Source organism: Lissotriton helveticus, chromosome 3_1 (genome assembly GCF_964261635.1).
Source record: "Lissotriton helveticus chromosome 3_1, aLisHel1.1, whole genome shotgun sequence".
Taxonomy (NCBI): domain Eukaryota; kingdom Metazoa; phylum Chordata; class Amphibia; order Caudata; family Salamandridae; genus Lissotriton; species Lissotriton helveticus.
The window spans coordinates 982,985,369-983,007,190 of record NC_136061.1 but is presented as its reverse complement, the minus strand read 5'-3'; the positions used below and the strand labels follow the sequence as shown (position 1 = coordinate 983,007,190).

At 46.1% G+C, this 21,822-nt stretch overlaps 1 protein-coding gene across 1 annotated transcript in view; it reads right to left on the bottom strand.

Moving 5' to 3' along the window:
* Positions 1-21,822, bottom strand: part of MCM3AP (minichromosome maintenance complex component 3 associated protein) — a 642,417-nt gene that overhangs the window by 120,778 nt on the left and 499,817 nt on the right. The window contains exon 22 of the mRNA XM_078681440.1: positions 7,567-7,831. Within this exon, the coding sequence (XP_078537566.1) occupies positions 7,567-7,831 (265 nt within the window). The remainder of the gene's footprint in view (positions 1-7,566; positions 7,832-21,822) is intronic.

The window sequence follows — 21,822 nt, the reverse complement described above, 5'->3', positions numbered from 1 at the left end:
CCGCGGGCGTCGCTCGCTAAAGGAGTTCTGGACTTTGTGCTCGTGTTTGTTTGCTGCCAGGAGCCCCGTAGGGCATAGAAGCTGCTTTGGGGGTGAAAGGGCTATCGCAGGAGGACGGGACTGCGAGGCTCGTCAGGCTGTGCGTACCAGCCAGCACACCTGCCGCCTCTTCCCGTGTCTCCGCCCCCTAATTACAGCCCCGTATGTATCTTGGATTCACAACGCGTTAGCGGGACGCGTGTGCGGGACCTATCCCGGGACAAAGCCCGGACTAAGGGCGGACCCTCTGAGACCCTCCGAGACACGAGGAGCCGGGGCTGGGCATACCCCCTTGTTCAACAGGTACTGTTTGTTCCTTTCAAATCTTCTCATCACCGTCATTCATTTTGGCAACTATTTTTTATTACCCATAGATGGCCACCACTAACATTGAGCAACCCGCGCAGGATAATCAGGGTTTGCTTCTCAATGGGACTCTGGATAATTATTTTTCCAAACCATCACCTGATATTACTCGGGAGCTTGTGTTGGCGGAGCGGCGGGCTGATCGCCGCCGTTCCGTGGAAAGTATAAAGAAGGGGTCTGTTTCACTACCTCCAACCCCCGCGACTGGTCCTCTTGATACTGTCACTGATATGATAGCCAATGAGTCGCCTCATATATTGGATAGTTTGCTCTCAGAAGTAAACATGGTTGTACTCTCACCTGACATTGTATCTGGGTCGGACACGACTGGCTTGCTTGGATCACCGATTGCGAGCAGCTTAACGTCACTAAAGGGAGATGTGTCGTTACAATTGCACGTTGCTCGCAATAAGGCTAAAAAATTGCCGGTCACGGGAAAAATTTATGGTCCACCACCGAATAAAAAACGACGGAAAAGGTGGGATCCGTTGCAACCCAAATTGAGCTGCTCAGGCTTTGGGAAAAAATTGGCTATGGTTGTCAAGAATCCTTGTGTTGCACAAGCAGACTTAGAGGGGACACATACTATTTCTATACCCTCAGGTCAACTTAATACTCTTGTAGACAAGGAGGATAGTATGGTCACCGATGTAATTGATGATGTTTATATTGAGAACAAGGGCCCTGTGTCCCTATTTGATATTGAGAACTTGATTAAATCATATTCTGCATCTATTTTAGAGAGGCTAATGGAGGTGGAGTGTAGACTGTCTAAAATTGAGAATGTACTGGTCAAACAAGATCTTGTAGGCCACAAAGGTGCTATTAATGTCGCTAGTAAAACATCTAACACTGTACCTCAAACCCTGTCAACCACAGTCCAACCACCTCCATCTACTTCCTCTTGTATTGTTCCTAGCCCTTCCCCAATTCCATCTGTCTCCAAACCTATGGGGAATACAGTAACAGCGATTGTCCATCATCATGTATCCCCTAGTTCATCTCAAACAAAAATTGCTGATCATTTGTTGGGCAATGCCATAACCAACACTAGTGTCAATACATCCAAAAGTACTAGTAACTTAACTAATTTGGTTTTGTCAAGCCCAACTAGGGAGACGAGGGAAATTAGTCACACCTGGGGGAAACCAAAAAGGGTCCTGCTGCCCGAACTTCCACCAGAGGCAGTACCCTATGTGGTAGTCCTAACAGGTGTGCCGGTCCTGGAAAAAAATAAGAGGGAGGGCTTCTTTCAATTAAAAAATAAGATAATGCATTGGCTGAGAATGCATAGGCCAATTGCAAACCATATCAATGGGGAAATAGTTCATGTTCGCCGCCTTGAATGGTTGGGGGGCAGAACCAAAGATATCGACGGGGACGTAGTGGTAGTGAACTTCAGGGATCCCATTGCGGTACATTACATATTGAACTGGCAGATGGGTAGTTCCAACAATATTATAACTCCAAGACCCCTAACATACTTTTATCCTAGGTCAGTGGTGTTTCCATCTCAGTATCCCCCTTCACACTGCACAACTGTAACTCAGCCACCTAATTACCCTTTTGCACAGAATGTTGGGAATGTTGGGAGTAATCAATATGCTCAGTATCCTCCGATCCAGCAGGGTATGGGAAATACGTATTACCCCCCTTGTCATGTGAGAGCCCCTGACCCCCTGGGATGGAACTATGTTCCAGTTAGAAATCAAAACTTCCAAAATAGAAATAGAAGGATGGACCATCTTAAACCCTTCACACCACTGGAAACGTCAAACCGTTTTGATGTTTTCAGTGGCCTTGACAACTGTGATTGAAGTTTTTTGAGAGGGGGGGATGAGGGAAGAGTTATGAGTAATCCCATAGTTCCGGGAATTACAAATGAGTGTAACCCATTGTTAACTCTAGCACCCAAGCCTTCGGTTAAATCTGTAATTCATATCACAAATATTCCAGAGACACAGGTAGAACCAACTTGCCTTCCAAGGCACTCACTTTCCGAGGAAACAACCTCGGCATCTAAGTTGGTGCCATACATTGGTGGCAAGACGCCAAGGGCTAATATCGTTATGCCCTTGGTACTTGGGGTGCCAGTTAACCTGGTTTGTTGGAACATAGCCGGGGTTGCTAGTAACCTGAGGGATCCCGAGTGGGCTGTTTTCATAGAATCTTTTGATTTTTGCTTACTCCAGGAAACATGGGCAGTTGATAATCCCCATAGGGTAGGCTACAAGACTTATGGTATTGGGGCAATACCCTCTAGTAGTGGAAGGTCGTCAGGGGGTCTCTTGATTTGGGTGAAAATAAATCTAAAGGTTAATATCGAGGTGTTAGACGTGAACTCTGCAGATATCCTAGTATTAAAAATAACAACCTCCAATGGGAATACATTATTCCTAATAAATATCTATAATAGGCCATCCCCCTCTTCAAAGGAATCTCCGACCATTACCAAGCTGGATTATTTTCTGAGAGGGCTGGATCCTAGGGAGGATTTTGTTATTTTGGCTGGGGATCTGAATTGTAACTATGAGCCAATTTCGGGCCTAAGTGAGATTTTTGAGGAAGAAGACCAGGCAAATAAGATCCCTTTTCTTGGGAACTTTAAATCGGTCAAGTGCTCCATTTTGGCTCTTCAGCTGATTAAATTATGCACAGAGCACTTCCTTAGGGCTTGTAATGGTCGGTTACCATCTGACATCTTAAAAAAACCAACCTTTAGTAGAAATACTTACAAGAGTAATTTGGATTTCGTGATAGTCTCCATCCCTCTTTGGTCGTAACTCATAGATCTTGACATAATAGAGAGGACTGAAAGCGATCACTTTCCCCTAAATTTGTCCTTAGATGCTGCACTGTTTAGTGATCCTTTTTCATCACTCTCATCTGAGGAAGGTACTGGTGATAGACATGAAATCCATATTAGTAATAACAGGAGATCGCTAAAGTGGCCATTTATTTTGGGTCATAGCGATATTCTTAGTGAGATATATTCACTTTTTGCTGGGACTTTTGCATCATATTTGAGTTTAACTCCCGAGGAGGAAGCAAAAACTCCCTTCTTGACCATACATCAGGAGTTCTTTCTTAAATTAAAATTATTGGTTACCAAAATGCCGAAAGAAACCCAGCAGAAGACCCAGAATCTGTCACACAGCAAACCTTGGTACGATAGATCCTGTAGAGAGTCGAAGAGGGAATTGATCATTGCGATTAAATCCAAGTCACAACCAGATGTCCATAAAGCTAGAAACAATTATAAGACTGTCCAAAGGATATCTAAAAGTGCGTGGGAGGAAGAGAAATGGGCAGATTTGTTGTCAGCCGCAAGGTCACGCAATACGGTGGCTTTTTGGAGGTTGATAGCAAACGGGAATAAAGTAGGCAGGGTGGTTAAGGATACCTTCTTAGATGAGCAAACCTGGGTAATTCATTTCACTAACTTGTATAAAAAATATGAAGATCCACACATAGTATCTAAAACAACAAGTCACGCAACTCCAGTAGATCCGCTTGTTTTTACCTTGGGGGAAACCGAGCTGGCTTTAAGCCAAGTTAAAAGTGGGAAAGCCCCTGGTTTGGATAAAATCCCCGAGGATCTTTACAAGCACGATTCAAAAGTATGGGCACCCTATATTAATTATCTGTGCAATAAATTATCATGTAGTTTAGAATTTCCTGAAAGCTGGAAGGGAGCTGAAATTGTTTTAATATATAAGAAAGGTGACAGGAAAGATCCCTGTAACTATCGGCCAATAAGCTTAATGGACATCCTACAGAAAATCTACTCACGCCATATTTTAGTACGTGTGAGTAATTGGCTGGACGAAAATTCATTTTTGACTAAATTTCAAGCCGGGTTTAGGACAAAAGTCAGCACGATAGATCAATGCTTTAGATTCTGCTGCCTCTATTGGAAGTACGTAATGATAAAAAAGGCCCATCTATACGTTGCCTTTGTTGACTTAAGGGCAGCATTCGATCTGGTGCCTCGTGATCTTCTTTGGGAAACGTTGAGTGCAGCAGGCATGCCAGATAACATAGTAGAACAAATTATAAAATTACATGAAGGGAATATTGCGAGAATTAGATGGGGTCCAAACGGCGAACTATCCGGGAAAATTCCAATTGAACGGGGAATTCGCCAAGGATGTGTTTTGGCCCCCACGCTTTTTTCTATTTTCGTAAACGATATTCCCTCATACTTAGAAAGATGTAATAACGATGCACCCAAACTGAATGGAGAAAGGGTTGCATCTCTACTATTTGCTGACGACACTATTCTGATATCCCAAACAAAAAACGGCTTGCAGACTTTATTGAACACTTTTAATGATTATTGTAGTCAAAAGGGGCTCGAGATTAATGTCAAGAAAACAAAATACATGGCCCTGAACCCAACCAAACCTGATAAGGGGTGTCTAATGTTAAAAGGAGTGAAGCTGGAGTCAGTGTCTCACTTCTCATATTTAGGGGTGACACTAGACTCCAACTTCACCTGGAAAGCTCAGTTGGAAAAAAGCAAATTAATATTTGCTCAGAATGTCAAACCGATACTTAGAGAGCAGAGCTTAAGCACTAGTAAAGCAGTGTTTCCAGTAATGGAACTTTTTAAATTTAAAGTCCAATCTTCCGTGCTCTATGGTGCAGAATTGTGGGGGTCTGGGTCTAATGAGACCTTCAGTGTCCAAGACAATAACTTCATGCGAAGCTTGGTAAGGGTTCCGAGAGGAACTCCACTAGTACCTCTGCAATTAGACCTTAATTTTAAAAGAACAGACCATCATGTTATTATCAAACCACTTATGCTATGGGTGAGACTGTGGCATGTCCCTGAACTACAAGCTTACAGAGAGGGGCTTATAGAGATTATGGCGCTGGACAGCCATAAAAAAATCCCATGGCTTAGACATGTTAGTTTTTGGTTTAATAACATAGGCCTGAAACATTTTTGGGAGAATCCTGACCTTTTACCATCTAACCCAAAACTAGTCCTGAAAAGGGCCTTTTGGTCCTATGTAGCAAACATGACTGTGAATCTCATAACTAGTGGTTCATTAGTTTTAAAATTTCTAAATTTTAAGGATGAACCGTTTTATGAGACTTTCATGGACGAAATAGAGCCTCCACTTGCCAAAACGTTATTTTTAAAGTTCAGATACGGAAATCTTTTATTAAAATCAACTTTGGCTCGTTGGGCAAGGAACCGTGATCCATCTTCCGAGGCATCGGACGAAGTTTGCTCACTTTGCGAAAATAATCAAATAGAGAATGAGCAACATATTCTTTTCTTCTGTCCCTTGTATGGCCAAGAAAGAAGAAGATGGATCAAACCAATATGCCTATTATTAGGCTTGAGATCCTACCGTCAGGCTCTGAGAATTTTGACTACAAACACCTCACAACAGATAACATTTAGTGTTAGTAGATTTTTACTTTCTGTTTGCTACCGCAGGAAAAAAAATGGGTCATCAGCTGTAACCGAGTTTCCTTTATCTATGGACCTGAATTATGGACATGAACTTGGTTTTTATAGCACCTCTTAACTGAAATTGCTTATGAAATTACTGATGTGTCTTCCTGTCCCATACGATTTCTACTGTTATGCTCCAAGAGTCTTTCTACATGTGTTGCACAGTTATATACAATGTTCTTAAATTTTTTAACCGAAAGTAATTATCTTTTTTATTGAATTGTAATGTCTAAATTGCTCTTTTATGGCGTCAAGCCGAAATAAAGATTTGAATTGAAAAAATTGAAATGAAGGTCCAGGACCTTGGCCGTCCTCCTCACCACCATAGCAAATGAGGCTCCCTCCTCCATAGCCATGGTAGGAGGAGAGAGATAAGTCAGTCTGGGGAGGTGTCCAGCCCACTGGCATCTGCCAAATCCTCAGACCAGGTGTCCTCAGTGAGATCCAGGGGCTGGTATTCTTCAGGGTCCAGTGGCCCCTCCTATTCATACCCAAGACCTAGCCCATGCGATTAGCGCATTCACTCCGGTCCTGGCGAGAATGGCTCAGTTGGACAACAGCCATCCAGCTCTGTGTCGGAGTTGGGGGATGAGAATGGGGGCGGAGCCACAGGGATGTCAACAGTGGGCCAGTTTTGGGGAAGGTTGAAGTGGCACAACTGGCACCGGTTCGGATCTCTCCATGAATCCAATAGGCCCAACTGGTGCCGGGGCAGACCCGCCAGTGGAAGACCAGCAAGGGCACGTCCAGAACCCGTGGGCCCAAAGGCACGTCAGTGGGGACAGGCACCCCAAATATGAGATGCATAGTCTCATAAAACTCTGAATAGGACGGGGTCGCTTCTTCTCCTGAAAACTCTGGTAGGTGCGGAGACAGCACAGGTGCAGGTTTAACCGCAGAGCCAGGCCTCGAATGCGACGCTCTCCCAGCTCGTTGGATGATGGATGGGATAAAGTTGAAGACCTCTTGTCCTTTTAATGTATGCGTAACTTCCCTGAACGAGACAACAAGAGTTTGGAGAGACTCCCCGGCTGATCCCATGACCCTCCTCTCGACTGGGATTGAGACCGTTGCTGCATTGTACGCCGAACAGCAATGAGCTTGAGGCCTTGGCATGCATGGCGGGACAATTGACACAGGTTGGAGTTGTGGTCGCGTTTGAGGCATCGGAGGCAGACGAGGTGTGGGTCCATCACTGACTTTGGCCAGTGACAGGCACCACAGGGCTTAAACCCAGCCTTCCTCACTGACATCCCTGCCACATCAGGACACAATATTTCAAAAATCTTTGCCAAAAGGCCAAACAAACAGTCAGTTAAAAAGTGACTAGGGCTAGCCCTCCCTGGCACATCGCACGTCACTTCCAACGCAGATGATGCCACGTGGAGCCGAACGACGCCACCCACTGGCACGTAAAGGTACTACAAATGAAAAGATTTCTGAATCCAGTCTGACGTGTGGGGATAATTCTAAGTTAAGGAATCTGCAGCTAGGAGTCTCTATCAGTTACTCTTATGCAATGCTGCTAAATTTGCTCAACATATACAGAAAATGCTAGGATTCACTTAACTTTGACAATTGTAACACAATCCCTTCAAATCTTCAGTAAATGTCCACATAGTCTTGCCAACATCTACAGCAAAAGCCCATATTCAGTGTTCCCTTTATCTCATAGATTAGCAACATACCTTCCTCTATCTCGTCTTGTCGGTTCAAGGATGGCTCCTCCTGGCTGGGTACGAGTATAACCAGTGGCACGACAGGGTGAAATGGCTTGGCTTGCAACAACTGCTTGAGCTGTAGGAGTGCAGACAGCCAGTAAACATCCTCTTCAGCCAGATCCTGCGAGCTGTCACCTGCCGGCAGCAGCAATACCAAACCACTGGTGCCCAGAAGATCCTTCCGGGCCTCAGACTGGTCGAGCTCCACATTGCTAAGTGTCCCCACAGCAGTCTGTTCACAAACAAATGACATAGGACATTAATGCAGAGGAAAAAAATTGAATTTATTTAGGCGGAAAGGCATGTCAAGTGTAAACCAAAACGGCCTAAAGAAGAAACGAGAAAGAAGATCAATAAATGGCACAAATGCCATATTCACTCCTAGAAAGGGGTAAAATGCCCAGTAACTTCTTAGCTGATGTTACTAAGTTGAACCATCATTCAGTCTGGAGAGTGGTCTTACAAATGTTAAAGCTTTGGGGGATTGGCAGCAAATTCGGGAAAAGGTTTCCATCCAATTAGTGCAATACACATGCAGCTCATAGGAAGTCTTGGTGAGGGATTACCTTCACGACCCAGACTATTGGCCATAGTGCTCTAGGATGACAAACCACAGGATACCTAAAATATATTTCTCATGTTAGAACCTACAACAATTTCATTAAAAAATCCTCAGCACTTTACAGTATGGGGGTATCTTGTTCTGAGGCATCAGACAGAATCACCGGGTACAGCAAGAAAAAGTAAGGCTTAGTTATTTGGACATCCTTGCACAGTGTCCATGCCCTGTCTCGTGGCTGCCCAATTTAACGTTAAGTTACACAGATGAGAATTGCAAACAGATTGACGTGAAGAAGAGGGAATGAGGGAAGAGCAGTGTGAAAAAAGGGTTTTTTGGTCTCAGAGTACCCAAGTTAGCACAGCAATATATACGTTTTTAATAATTCATGCAAGACAATTTTTAAGAAAGCATGGGGCATGGACAGCAGTGACTGCAAGAATGAGCACAGCCAAAAATGTTCTTTAATATGGCTTGCACAAACAGAGTGGGAAATGTCCAGAACACCATGTGACTAGAACACTCGAGGAAAGGGGGCAATCATTACAGGTAATCCCAATTAAAAATAATGTTTTAAAAGGCCACAGTAACTACCTACTCCTAAATGCATGACCCTAAATGTTTGGTGAGTAAAGCGGAATTTTATAGCACTCCCAGTTTCAAGAGTAAATTCAACAGACTTCAGAGAAGAACAAGTTACTTACCTACAGTAACTCTCTTTCTGGTAGCTACTCCATCCAACTACAGATTCCTCACCTTTTGAATTCCAGCAGACATCAGACAGGATTTGAAAACGTTCCAAACAATTGCTCTTGAACGCTGATAGGACGCGCCATTGGACTCCACAAGCAGGTTATCCCTCATCAGAAGAGGCAATGCAGAGGCTTACACAGGCACCTCCCTTGTGCACTGATGTCAGTTTACAAAAAAACATCCTGCGCGCTTAGGTGTGGAGCATCAGTGATGAACAAATTAAATACTTTCAGTTATGCTTTTTCCGCCGAATACTCTAACTGCAGATTCTTCAGCTTTCTACTATTTCTAGGCACTAGACTGGACCTGGAGATTTTACCAGCAATGTTCCACATGCACCAGTAGATGGTGTCACATAATCCTCCAGTGAATTCATGACAGATAAACCCCCCCTGTTGAGTTACCCTTATGTGAACCTTCTGTTCCCTCCCGGGGCAACATGTCGCTGTTTTGTATTTGTTTAAAATCTATAAATAAAGATTTTTTTTTAAATCATGCCTCCCCAGAAGTGGGAGAGCATAGATTCATTTAAGCGTGGTGCCCCCGGGCTGACATCCGTTTCTTTATCGTTCTCCATTTGCAACCTCTGATGTGAAGCACTTTGAACCGTGTGCCAACATTTTTCTTGGAACCTTATTTCGATATTCAGGGGTCCAATCCACATAAGGTGGAGCTGGGAAGGCAGTGAGAAATCTGGTAGAGCATCCATCAGAAAGAGCTTCACTGAGATAAATAACTTGTACTTCTGAGTGATACTCCTAATTGCAAAAGAATGTATCGATCATCAGAAGCCATAGTGAGCAGCTGTGCATATGCTCAAATAGTGTGTGCATAACTAATCGCAGGTCTAGATGTAGGTCCAACTGAGGCATGACAAATGGCTTTGGAGGAAACGGGCTTCAGGCCATTCAGACATCGCATCACTACTGGTGATTTAAGAGACAGGGTTGGTCAGCCAAACATAAAAGGCCTGAAAGTGGCAACGAGTAACTCTTAACTGCCGCTTCAAGGTCATGCTAGGCTATCGACAAAAAAACTGTCTATTAGCGAGTTTGGCCTGCAGAGGGTCAAGATGACGAATCACACATCACCCACAATGTTTCTCCGTGGAAGGCATAAATGAACCTTGAGGACAACATCTGACAGCAAGGATGACATTTACTAATTCAGGCGGCAAGTCTAAAGAATGTCTGTGTTTATACCTCTGGGGTTGGTGGACTCTATACACACTGTACTTCCTTCTAGTCCAGTATATATAGAGCCACTTTCTTACAATGTCACTGCTGCCACTCAGTCTACACATATGGAGGTGTAGGTTGCGGAGACTCAAATGCAGTACCCTTTGCTTATTATCCCAGGGGTCCTCCAGAAGGGGTAGTCAGAATGAGGGGTAAATGTTTAGGCTCACTGGGTACCACTCTCCTGCCCAGTCAGGGGCTGCTTACATCATTTTGTTCTAGTATATCCTGTCTTTAAGAACTTGAGGTAAGAGAGGAATGGCGGGAACAAGAACCATTGAAGACAAAGAGTCACCCAAAGACCTTTTTGGAGGAAACTCCAGTGTGCAGGAGCTTTGATACTAAGTGTTCTTAACAGTAGCAAACAGATCTAGTTAGGGAATTCCCTACTTATCGAAAATGCCCTGTGCCATCTTGGGATGGAGGATGCCACTTGTAGTACACCAGCAGGCGCCTTCTGAGCTCAACTGATCTGTTCTGCTCCACGAGACGGTTGTCCACCCAAAAAAATATTCTGCTAGTCCAGCCAACCACACCGATGTAATCCTCCTGAAACATGATCCAATAAACCAACCCACTCTAAATGTTGAAGAACCACTTGGTGGTTGTGTTGTGCGTTAGGACCTGTACCAACCTTCCCATGATTGTCAATAGGAAGACTTTCATGGCCAAACGAAATGCCTGAAGCTCTAAAAGGTTGATGTGGACCCGGCTTCCTGCAAGAGACTAGAGGCTTCTGATCTCTACCTTACCAGATGACCACCCCAGCAGTGACCTCCATCACAACCATGAAGTCTGTGTGGACAAAGGAGAGTAGCCTGCCATATGTAAGGCTGGTGCTCCTCAGTCAACACACGAGGTGTTGAGCTGTCTCTTGTCAGGTCTAGACAGCATCTGAGACAATCCAAGAACTGGGCTCACTGAAACAGTAGATTCTATTGCAGAGTCCCCATGTGGTATCTGCTTTATGGGATGAGGATACACACGACCAGGAGCCCAAGAAGCATTAGAACCATTGTCATCAAAATCCCCGACTCAGTTTGCAACGTTGGGACCATATCCTGAATGTCCCAGATTCGCTGCAGTGGTGGAAATGCCTTGAACGCTACTCTGTCCAGCATAGCCCCTATGAAGGCAATCCGGTCTGTTGGGCTTAGGTGGGACTTTCGCTTGGTGATGGAAAACCCCAAGAAGGTTAAGAGCCTAGTCATTGATGCACCAAGCGGACACTGAGCAGTCAGGGGTTAGTGTAAAGAAATGCATGTATACCCGCACTCCAAATATCAGCTATAATCACTACTGTTGGGACAGTAAATGTGCCCTATTTGGTGTATCGTTGAGTTCCTCTTCTTGAAGGGCCCAACCATGAGTATCTGGTATCCAGTGGGTGGGTGGGTGTGTTCGTGCATAGGCCTATGCCTGCCCCTTGACATGAATGATGTCAAACACCTTGTCCTGTGATCAGGATTGGTACCACAAGAGAGACGACATTTGCTCACAGTGGGCAAATGTCCCGGACGTGAATTTAACATGTAAATGAATGGTGGCATACCATGTTTTGGGACTTCAAGAGGGCTAATCCAGTTCTATGCTAAGAGTCAAAGAGGATGTTTTGTTGTTTGTATGTGACCTGTGTAGTACATGTATTGTATGCATGACTGAACCAGAGTTATGGAGGAGTGGGGGGTCCATTTTGAAAGCCATTTGCCTGGTCATGTGATGGATGCAAGGTTATTTTCCCATAGAGTGGATGTGTATTGTTGGAACTCCTGAAGCTGGAGGGAGGAGATCTAATCAGCAAAGTGAGTACAGAGGAAACAAGGCTCTTATAAAAATTCAATTAGCCATTTTGCCGAGAAGAGCTGCTTATTAGTCTTCCTGCAGCACTGCCATTTGGAAGAGGAAAGGAGTGGGACTACAGTCTCTATTGTTAAGGTGAAAATTACCCCTTTATTGAGGCCAGCCTTTTGTCTTTAGCCTGATAACTGCTCAGAGAGGCTGTTGATAGGTGAAAAAAGCTTACATCTCTTGCCGCCTTTGTTGTGGATGTTTCAAGCTTGAGATTACCCTACTGTAAGGCGCATCAATCTAAACAAAGGCTGTTTCTGGAAATCATATTGGAAAGGACACTTTAAGACAAACTACAAAGAAACTGTTTAGAAATTGCAGACAAAGAATCAATATCCGCTGTCAGCTTTGACGGTCTAAAAGTGGGAGCCACTGACTCACTTCGAATTCCAAGTTCTTTGACCAAGGAAGGGAGTGCTCCACAGAGCTGTGCAACCAGACTTGTTGTATGCTTCACAGCCAGCTTCCAAGATGTGAGGGGGACAACACTTGAAACCTTGCCTGAAAGAAAGTGGCTTCTCTAACCTGAAGCGCCCAGAAGCTTATCCGCCTACTGAGAGAGGGAAATAGCCTGCCAACCCTTCAGGAGGTGTGACTATCCTGGAAGAGCCAGAAGAAGCTTGATTGGCGTTGATGTCTGCCAGAACAGGAAGAGTGAGGATAGCGATCTGCGTGCATTAAGGTGTGCTGAGGGCAGCAGGGACTAGAGAGCCCAATGAAAATAGCTGATCGGTGAACATGCTCTAACAGCGACTCAGACAACTGCTAGTTAAAAACTGAGTGGAGCATTTAACATACTTCTTAAAAGCCACCCGGAGATATGAGAGACGGTGAGTGCCTTTGGGGCCCATGAAAACTCAACCTCAAGTAACTGCAAGGGCCAAGGAAGAGTCAGCGAAGTGAAGCCCACCGCCATGGCATCCTGATGTCAAAGCAGCAATGTGCAGCACGGTTATGTTCTCTACGCAACAAATGACAAACAAATGACAAACAGCACCTAGATGGAAGAGGTCCATTGGCAGATGGGGATGACCAGCACTCACCAGGCCAACAACAGTGGATGATGGAGCCATCATCAAGCGCATTGAATTGACAATCATGAATAAGCCAGTAAGAGAGGGGAGTGGGTATTGGGCCCCCGATAGGCCTTCATCGGAAGTGATGCCATCAGCCCAGGCCACACACACACAAATTAAGCACCATAAAGCCAAATTCAGAGAACAACTTACGCTAGCACAGGAAACAGAGAATACTGTACATATAACCACGTGTCAGACTTTTATAATTAACCAGTGGATGCAGGCAGGACTGCGCAGGTCTGCGGCTTCTGCGCCAAGTCCTACCCTGATAACGACACTGTCTGGATTAATGCCACATGGAGATGGAGTGTGGCTGAGTGAGACCTGCCCTGCTATATATATATACCACTGCATGTAGTTATACGCTACAGATAGCTGAGACATATGTATATACATATTTACTACTAGGCATAACTAAAACTTCACAGCAGCCTATGAAGAACAAAACAGTCAGTGTATATTACAAATCCAAATTAGTATGGGCAAAGGAGACTCGAAACAAGGTAAAATGGCCTTTCAATCCAAAAAAGCATCTTGTGTCCATGACAAAGTTGCTGAAAATGATGCAAACACTGGAGCAGAAGGACTTGTAGAACTTAACGCAGAAGGAGTCCGAACCTTACTGCAGGAAATGAATGGATATCTTGACATAACTTATAATAAAACAGACTAATCAATGGTCTACCGACTCTATTCGATATTTGGGCATTAGGCTGCACACTGACTCAGAAATTGTATTTCGGGAAAACTATGGGACGGCCATAGACAGGCTTGAAGACGATGTAGAGTTGTGGATCCGCCTCCCTTTGTCCCTCATGGGAAGAATTTCAATTATGAAAATGGTGGTTCTGCCCAGGCTACTATTTTTATTTACGAACATACCAATAGTGTTGCCGCCCTCCTTCTTCCTGCGACTTCGTAAATCCATGATAAAACTAGCCTGGGCTGGTAAGCAAGCGAGGTTACAGTGGAACGTCTTCACCCTGCCATATTATTTGGGGGGTCTTGGGGCGCCGGATTTTGAATTATATTATAGGGTAGCGCAGGGGGTTCATGTTCACGCCTGGATACATGGTGAGGCAGATATACCATTCCTCCGCATGGAGAGACTGTTTGCGGAACCACTTCCCCTACCGGCCATGATATTTGAGTCTTTGGACCGCAGAACTGGCATCTTAGACTCTATTATTTCTACCAGACATGCTTGTTACAATATACTGCAATAGAAAGATGGAGCTCTATTGTATTCCCCGGTAATCCCAATTGAGTGGATGCGATGGCTGGAGCCATGTAGAGACAGGGGAGTGGTCCATGCGTTGCGCACTCTGTCAATAGAAGTAGCTGGAGATCTTTTCCAAGAGGAGGTGGTTAAGCTGGTGGGGAAGCAGCTGGCGTAAACAACCTGTTGAGCAGGTTCCAGTACCACAGGGTACATGGGGCCTTACGTGACATGCTAGGGGAAGATCTGGCTGAACCCCCAGAAGTGCAGGAATTGTCCTATGTGATCAAGACTAAAACCCCTCGCAAAATGATAACTGCTATATACAAATTAGCTATTGCGCATAGGGAAAATAGATATACCGCAGCTTGGCTTGCAGACCACGATAGACTTACTGTTGTATGAACACCAGAAAGATCTCGCTCCACGGTCGGCATAGGCTCGTTCACTTCAAGTACCTCAACAGGACCTATTATACACTGGAGAGACTCTGCAGGTATGGCCTCCAGGCAGAGGCGTCCTGTGAGAGATGCCATGCACAGTCAGCGTTTCTGCATTAGCTTGGCACTGTCCAGGAATATATGCATATTGGGTGGAGGTATTCAGAGAGTTGGGGAGAGTGGTGGAGACAGACCTTGTGCCTGACCCTATGGTGGCGCTACTGGGATACTCTAAGAAATTACCTAAGGCGCTACGTAGGATGGTGGATACGGGGCTCCTTGTGGCCAAGCGGAGGGTGGCGATGTGCTGGATGAGGGGTCCAGTCCCGACACTACGGCAATGGTCTCACGACATGCTGTACTGCTGTATGCAGTCGGAGAACTACAGCGAGCTCCTCCCACCTAGGAGCAGACTGAAAAACGTTTGGGGATTATATAATGCCTATAAGCTTCACACAGGTGGTGCGATGGAGAATGCGGAGGAGGAAGTGGTTGATGAGGCAACGACGGGCACTATAGATTCCCTGAGCGGAACACGGGGGGTTCCCCAGACTGCGACTGTAGACACCCCTTAGGGTGTGGCTGTGACTCGAGTTTTTCCACGGGGATGCAGGGTAGCGGGGTGCAGGGTGGGAGAGGAGAGTTGGGGTAACAGGGGGATTTTAGGGAGGGCGTGGTACACATTCTGGACTGCTGACACTTGTTTGACGCTCAAGGATAGCGGGGCGCACAGCACATACATTTGTGAGGAGCCTCAGGGAGCTTTTTGTTGTACGTCAGGATGTGTGAACACTGGGTCGTAATTATCATCGCCACCTGCCCGCTTCGGGTTGTTGGCTTGATGGCTGCGTGAGATATACATAGAATGTGCTTTGTCAGCCTTGGGCCGTTTACATGTAATGTAGTACCATGGCAATATGCTGTTTATTGCTGCAATAAAAGTTTATTAAGAACATTTTAAAAAACAGACATTCGTGCAATGACTGGACACAATGAATGAAAAATTAGAACACTTCGAAATGGCTGAACAACGAATCACGAAGTCTGACAGCACTGAGTGCCATGGTTAAAACACAGAAAAGTATGGATGAAGAAACTGACTGTCTAAAAAGAAAGAATTCAGACTTAGAGGCAAAGTCCCACTGGAGCAATGTGCAAATAACGGGTGTTTTGGAAATGACAGTTAAGGGGAGAACTTGGGTTTTTATAGAAAAATGTTGCTCACAATTTTTGGGCGAGACAATCTGTTGTCAGTGTTTATAGTACAAAGGGCACACCAGACTCTAGGCCATAGACATGCCCTACTGAGACAGGGACAAAAACCTCGTCATGACACAAGACATGTCAGCTATCCAAAAAAATCTAAGTCCGCAATCTATCCGCACCATTTACAGTTCATCCAGGAAACTCTTTGGAAACTTCTAACAGTAAAGTAATAGACTACATAGGTCGTGCTATATTCAGCAAGAGTTCCACATGCATGGCAAAGTTCACAGGTTCACATATCGAACAGCTGCATTCCTTAATAAAACTGTCCAAAAGAAGCACAGTGATCGCAAGGATGACAATACCAAAAAAAACATGATCTTCGTGATGAGTGAGCTGCACGCCCCCATACTCATTTACTGGCATAGATAAAATCATTAATATACACTACACCCCTCATACTTAAAAATGACAATTTAGGTGATGCCAACCTATGATATCCAACGGTGATATACAGGATGTTTAGGCTGGATCAGCCACTTACTGTTTAGGTCGAGGACCGTAGGCTGCGCTTGCGCAGTTTCGGTCAGAGAATTAATGTCTCCTAGAGTGGGGCATTAACTCGCCCCTCTTTTCCATTGGCTGGCTTCCTAAATGGAGGCCAGCCATTGGAGGAGAGGGGCATCACTCCCTTTAAGCCCCGTCTTTTGGCGATTCGGGGGCGTGTTTTTTGCGTTCTTTCTATCTGTGACGTCATCCGTCACTCAACAAAAAACGCCCCCGAATCGCGAAAATGTTGGAGCTTTACGGCAGCCATTTTTTTCACCCTTCTGAGTGAGAGGGTTGATGCGTAGCCGTGAACTCTCCCCTCACACACAATTCTTGTATGAAGTTGTGTGGGGCAGGACACTTGCGTGTGTGCGAGCCTCTGCATTACCCCAGAGACACTGACGCGGTAATCTTTTCAAAGCGATGCACCGCGGGGAGGGTGTTATTGTGATCTCGTCAGAGCTCCCATCTCCTGGGGGCTGGAAAGCCCCTGGGATGGCCCCATTGTGCCGCACAGATCTGCCCATTGTCAGGCCGGCTCGGCTGCGCCCGTGTGCCGGGCTGTGTTCTGCTGGTGGGCAGGAAGGTGGCCGCGCAGCTTTGGAAGTGAATTTGAAGAGTCCCATTTCTATGTCCATGACTGTGTTTTTTACCATCAGTTGCTTCAGACACACGAGGAAAAGTTGAAATTGCCCTGCGCGGCCGCCGGTTCTGGTCAGTATATGGCTCGTATTTCAGTCGCTGACCCCTCATACCCCCGCGGGCCTGTCTGCACTCCCTCTCCAAGAGCTTCAGTGGTGCTCCGAATTCGCTCATGAACCGGCAGCCCCAGGGTCCGACATCCACTCTTGCCTCTCTAAATGCACCATCGTCGCTCCCGCGCCCTCTCTGCGCTCCACGGATCCACCCACCCTCAGTCCTCCTCACCCTTGCGCAGCACTGCAGCCCCCGGTCCGTTGAGCCTGCTCCAGCCTGGGGAACCCTCCTCGGCCCTGCTCTCCTCCTCCAAAGTCTTGCGCGACCTCTGCAGCCCCAGAGCTTCTGTGAGACCCCTCTCTACTCAGTGGCGTCAATTATGTTATGTGGCCCTTTACTGCTACTTGGGAAATGCTCCTTTGCATCAGGTTCCACCTGTGAACTCTTGGTATCTTGCTTTTTTCGTCCCAAGCGCCCAACACGCCCCCGGCGTTTCCCTCGGCACGCAATTTTCACATTAGAAAGAACATGTGAGAATATTCCGCCGGAGCTGCTAAATTGAGTGTATCGACTGCGTCCCCCCTTCCCGAGGCTGATAGATGGCCATCCGGGACCACATGACAGCGGTGGTTCCTGCAGCAGTGCCTCGAGGGAAGCGGACGTGGAGTCAGAGCGCTGCGACCACCTTTACAGCGCCCACGTGGACCCCCGGCTGTCGGTGCCATCCTGCCCGCACCGTGCCACCAAAGATGAGGAACGCCATGTGATTCTTGGGCGGACTTCTTCTGCTGGCTGGGGCTGCAGCCAGCAGCCGCACGTGAGGTGAGAGCCGCCCTCGGGGGGTCATGAGCAAAAGGGGGGCAAAGCATACCTCCTTGGCCCCCAGCGGGCAGAATATGGTAAACACAGATTTCCAGCTGCCCCACGGAGGTGCCATCAGCTGGTCACGCCTGGAAATTTTCTTTTACATTTTGGTATTTGAAGTAAATTCTCCTCATGGGTCTTGTAATACACTGTTTGCTACCGCTTACATTTTGTTTGCTTTCGATACTTGCACAAGTGCCACCATTGCCTACGTAACGTTTGTTCTTGTGTTTGAGTGTCTGCCATTTATTGCAGTTTTATACCTCTAGTTGCACACTTGTCACTTTTGCCTCATGTAATGTAACGTTTGCTTTTGTAATTTGTTCACTTGTAATGTTCTCATGTATCAGTACTGTTCCTATTGTGAAGCGCGCTGACACCTTCAGGGAAAGTCCGCGCTATATAAAAACGCATAAAATAAAAATAAAAAAAATTCCCTGCACCCTCCGAGCGGTCTCCACCCCACAAACAAGTGTCTTGGCTCTTGTCAGGATTGTCCTACCTCCTTGCTTCACGTGTCACTGCCATGTGTCTCGTCTGTCCCTCATTTAATGAGTTCTGCCACTGTCCTTTGTCCAGGGATGGGACTGTCTGCCTCTTCTCCACCTACGTCATACTTTACCTTATCTGCGCCCGTCCAGATCAGGCTGGCAGGGTGAGACCAGTTTACTCTTTGATGTGTGTCTGACGCTGTGTGCCGGTGTGCTCGTTGTACAGCTCTTTTTGGTGGCGTTTCCACAACCCTCTGGTTCAATCGTTTGTTTAAAAACCAAATATAAGAGCGAGCCACAAACTTCGTTATAAATAAATCCGCTGTGGCAGTTCCCCGGCTGGCATGTCTGCTGCCTCCTTTCCAGACCGTCTGTGTCGTTAGTGCACCGCCCTGGTGGGTTTCTCGCCGTGTGCTCACCTCGTGGTGGATGCTGCCAGCATTCCTGGGCTGCCCTCACGCCTCTGAAACATTGCACGTCTGCCCATGTCTGCTTCCTGGTTTCTCTACTTTAATGTCGCCTGTCAGGAGCCACTTTTGTACTTCCACAGGAAACACCCCCTCAGTGACGGACCCCCTTGCCATCATTCATAGCCTGTTTACTAATTTGTCTGCTGTAGAGGCAGATGGCGTTCCCTATGTTGGGTATTTCTTATTTTTAATGTATTAGTTATTCTTGATTGTAGTGTATCTGTATTTATAGAAGTTTTGTAACTACACTCTCTGCTCTGCATGCTCTGTGACTGTGCCTTTCTTTTTCTTCATTGCTATATTCTTTATGCATTTGCCTGTCTCTGCTCTTCATCACTGTCTTTATGTAGATTTTTCTGATTGTGTCATACATTGCTGAATGCTGCTTTGCTTTGTCTGATTCAACCCTGACTCACTAGGGTGTGTACCTTTGGCAGACTGTACCATTCATTGCTGTATACTGTATTCTTGTTTTCGGATTTGCATTGCATTTCGGTCTCTGTGTGGCCTTAATTTAATTTAATTTAAATATCATTTATAGTGCGCAGCTATGCCCAATGGGCGTCAAGGCGCCTAAGTCAAATAACAGACTGTTAGCAGACAGAAACCGGGCCTACTGATATGCATTTATAAAAAGCCAAGTTTTCAGTGACTTCCTAAAAAGATCGAGGGAAGGCAGTAGTTTGATTTCCAGGGGGAGTGAATTCCACATCTGAGGTGCCAATATGGAGAAAGCTTTGCTCCCCCATCTAGCCTTCTTGGCTCTGGGAATTACCAGTTGATTAAGCTCACTGGAACGTAGGCATCTACTCGGAGCATATCTAATAAGAAGCGACCCAAGGGCATCAGCCGAGCCTGCAGTTAGAGCCTTATATGTTAGGCAAAGAAGTTTAAAAGTGATCCTTGAAGGAATGGGGAGCCAATGGAGGTTCTTCCTCGCTAAGGTCATAGATGCCAACCAAGGCAGAGCGAGAGCAAACCGAGCTGCCGCGTTTTGTATCACCTGCAAGCGCTGGAGCAGGCCCTTGTTGGCCCCGGCGTACAGTGCGTTGCAGTAGTCTAGCCTTGAGCCAACAAGGGCGATCACCACCTGTTTCCGTGCCTGTGGGGACAGATAGTGAACGATCCTTTTCAGGGTCTTGATGACACCCCAACAGGTAGCCACCGTTCTATTGACCTGAAGCTCCATGGAGAGCTTAGTGTCAAAGATGACGCCGAGGTTCCTGGCAGATTGTGTAGGTATAGGGCAGCTACCTAAAGAAGGAGGCCACCAATCACCTGACCACATGCCCTGGTCCTTGCCAAAGACCAGGACCTCTGTCTTATCCCCGTTCAACTTTAGGGAGTTGGAAATCATCCACTCTGCAACAAGTTGCATGCAGGCCCTAAAGTTCGATGCGGTTTCATTCACAGAGTGGGTCAGGGATACCATAATCTGCGTGTCGTCGGCATACGACACTACCTCCATCCCCTGAGATCTTACTAGTCTTGCAAGGGGGGCCACGTAGATGTTGAACAGGGTCGGACTCAATGCCGACCCCTGTGGCACCCCACATAGCAAGAACTTAGCAGGGGAGAGGTATTCACCTAGCATGACACGCTGCTCTCGTTGGTGTAAAAAGGAGCTCAGGAGACTAAGAGCCGGTCCTTCTACCCCTGCCTCCCTTAACCTGGATGTTAAAGTAAGGGGATACAGGGTGTCGAATGCTGCTGAAAGATCTAGCAGCACCAGTACGGTGGTTTGACCCAAATCCACTTTTCTACGGATGTTATCCATGACTTTCGTCAAGGCAGACTCTGTGCTATGCAGCTTTCTAAAGCCATGTTGGGACCCATCCAAGAAACCCGAGGTATCAAGGAAGTTTGAAAGATGGAAATTCAAATGGGTCTCCAACATCTTAGCAGGGGCAGGCAGCAGAGAAATGGGTCTAAAGTTCTTCAGTTCTCCGGGGTCTAAGGTAGTCTTTTTCAGCAGCGGCTTTACAATGGCTTTCTTCCAGAGTGACGGAAAAATGCCCTGTTCCAAGGCTCCATTCATTACTTCCAGCATCGGAGGAAGAATGATCTCTCTGCAGTTCTTAAGTTGTTTCAAAGGAACTGGATCAAGTGGGGATGAAGATTTTGTTTTGTCCAACAGACTGTTAAGATCCTCTAAAGAAAGAGCAGGGAAATTTTCAAGGAACTGAGGGGAATCTTTATTCCAAGCTTCCAGTCTTTTAATTTGAGAGAAATCCTCAGAACTAAGAGAGTTCCTCTGCGACTTTAGAGCTATGTAAATATCATCTATCTTTTTGTAAAAAAAGTCTGATATATCATTACATAGCTCCTGGGAAGCAACTTCCGGGTCAGGAACCTGGAGAGAGCACAGAGAGTCAACTATATTAAAGAGCTCTTTAGAGGATGTTAGGGCACAGGTTGCGTTGGAAAAATAGTCCTGTTTTTCCTTAATGACTCTGTTTTTGTACTCTCGTAATAAGATCTTATAGCCTTCTCTATCTTTGGGATCCCAGGATTTACGCCACCTACGTTCCTTCTGTCTGCATTTTTGTCTGAGAAGCCGCAAATCGGCGGAGAACCAGGGGGCAGTTGGCTTCCGCCGAGCTGCAGATTTGAAGGAAGGAGGGGCTAGTTCGTCGGCGGCTCTGGTAATGGCATCAGTGAGTTCTTGAGCCGACTCATCCACCTTCCGCTCAGTTGAAATATTGATGATAAGAATAAAAGGGGCTAGAGCCTCATTAGTAAAGTTTATGAAGCTCCTTTTAGATTGTTTTTTGCCAGTGCCCACAGTGACATCGAGGCAGGGAATGTCTA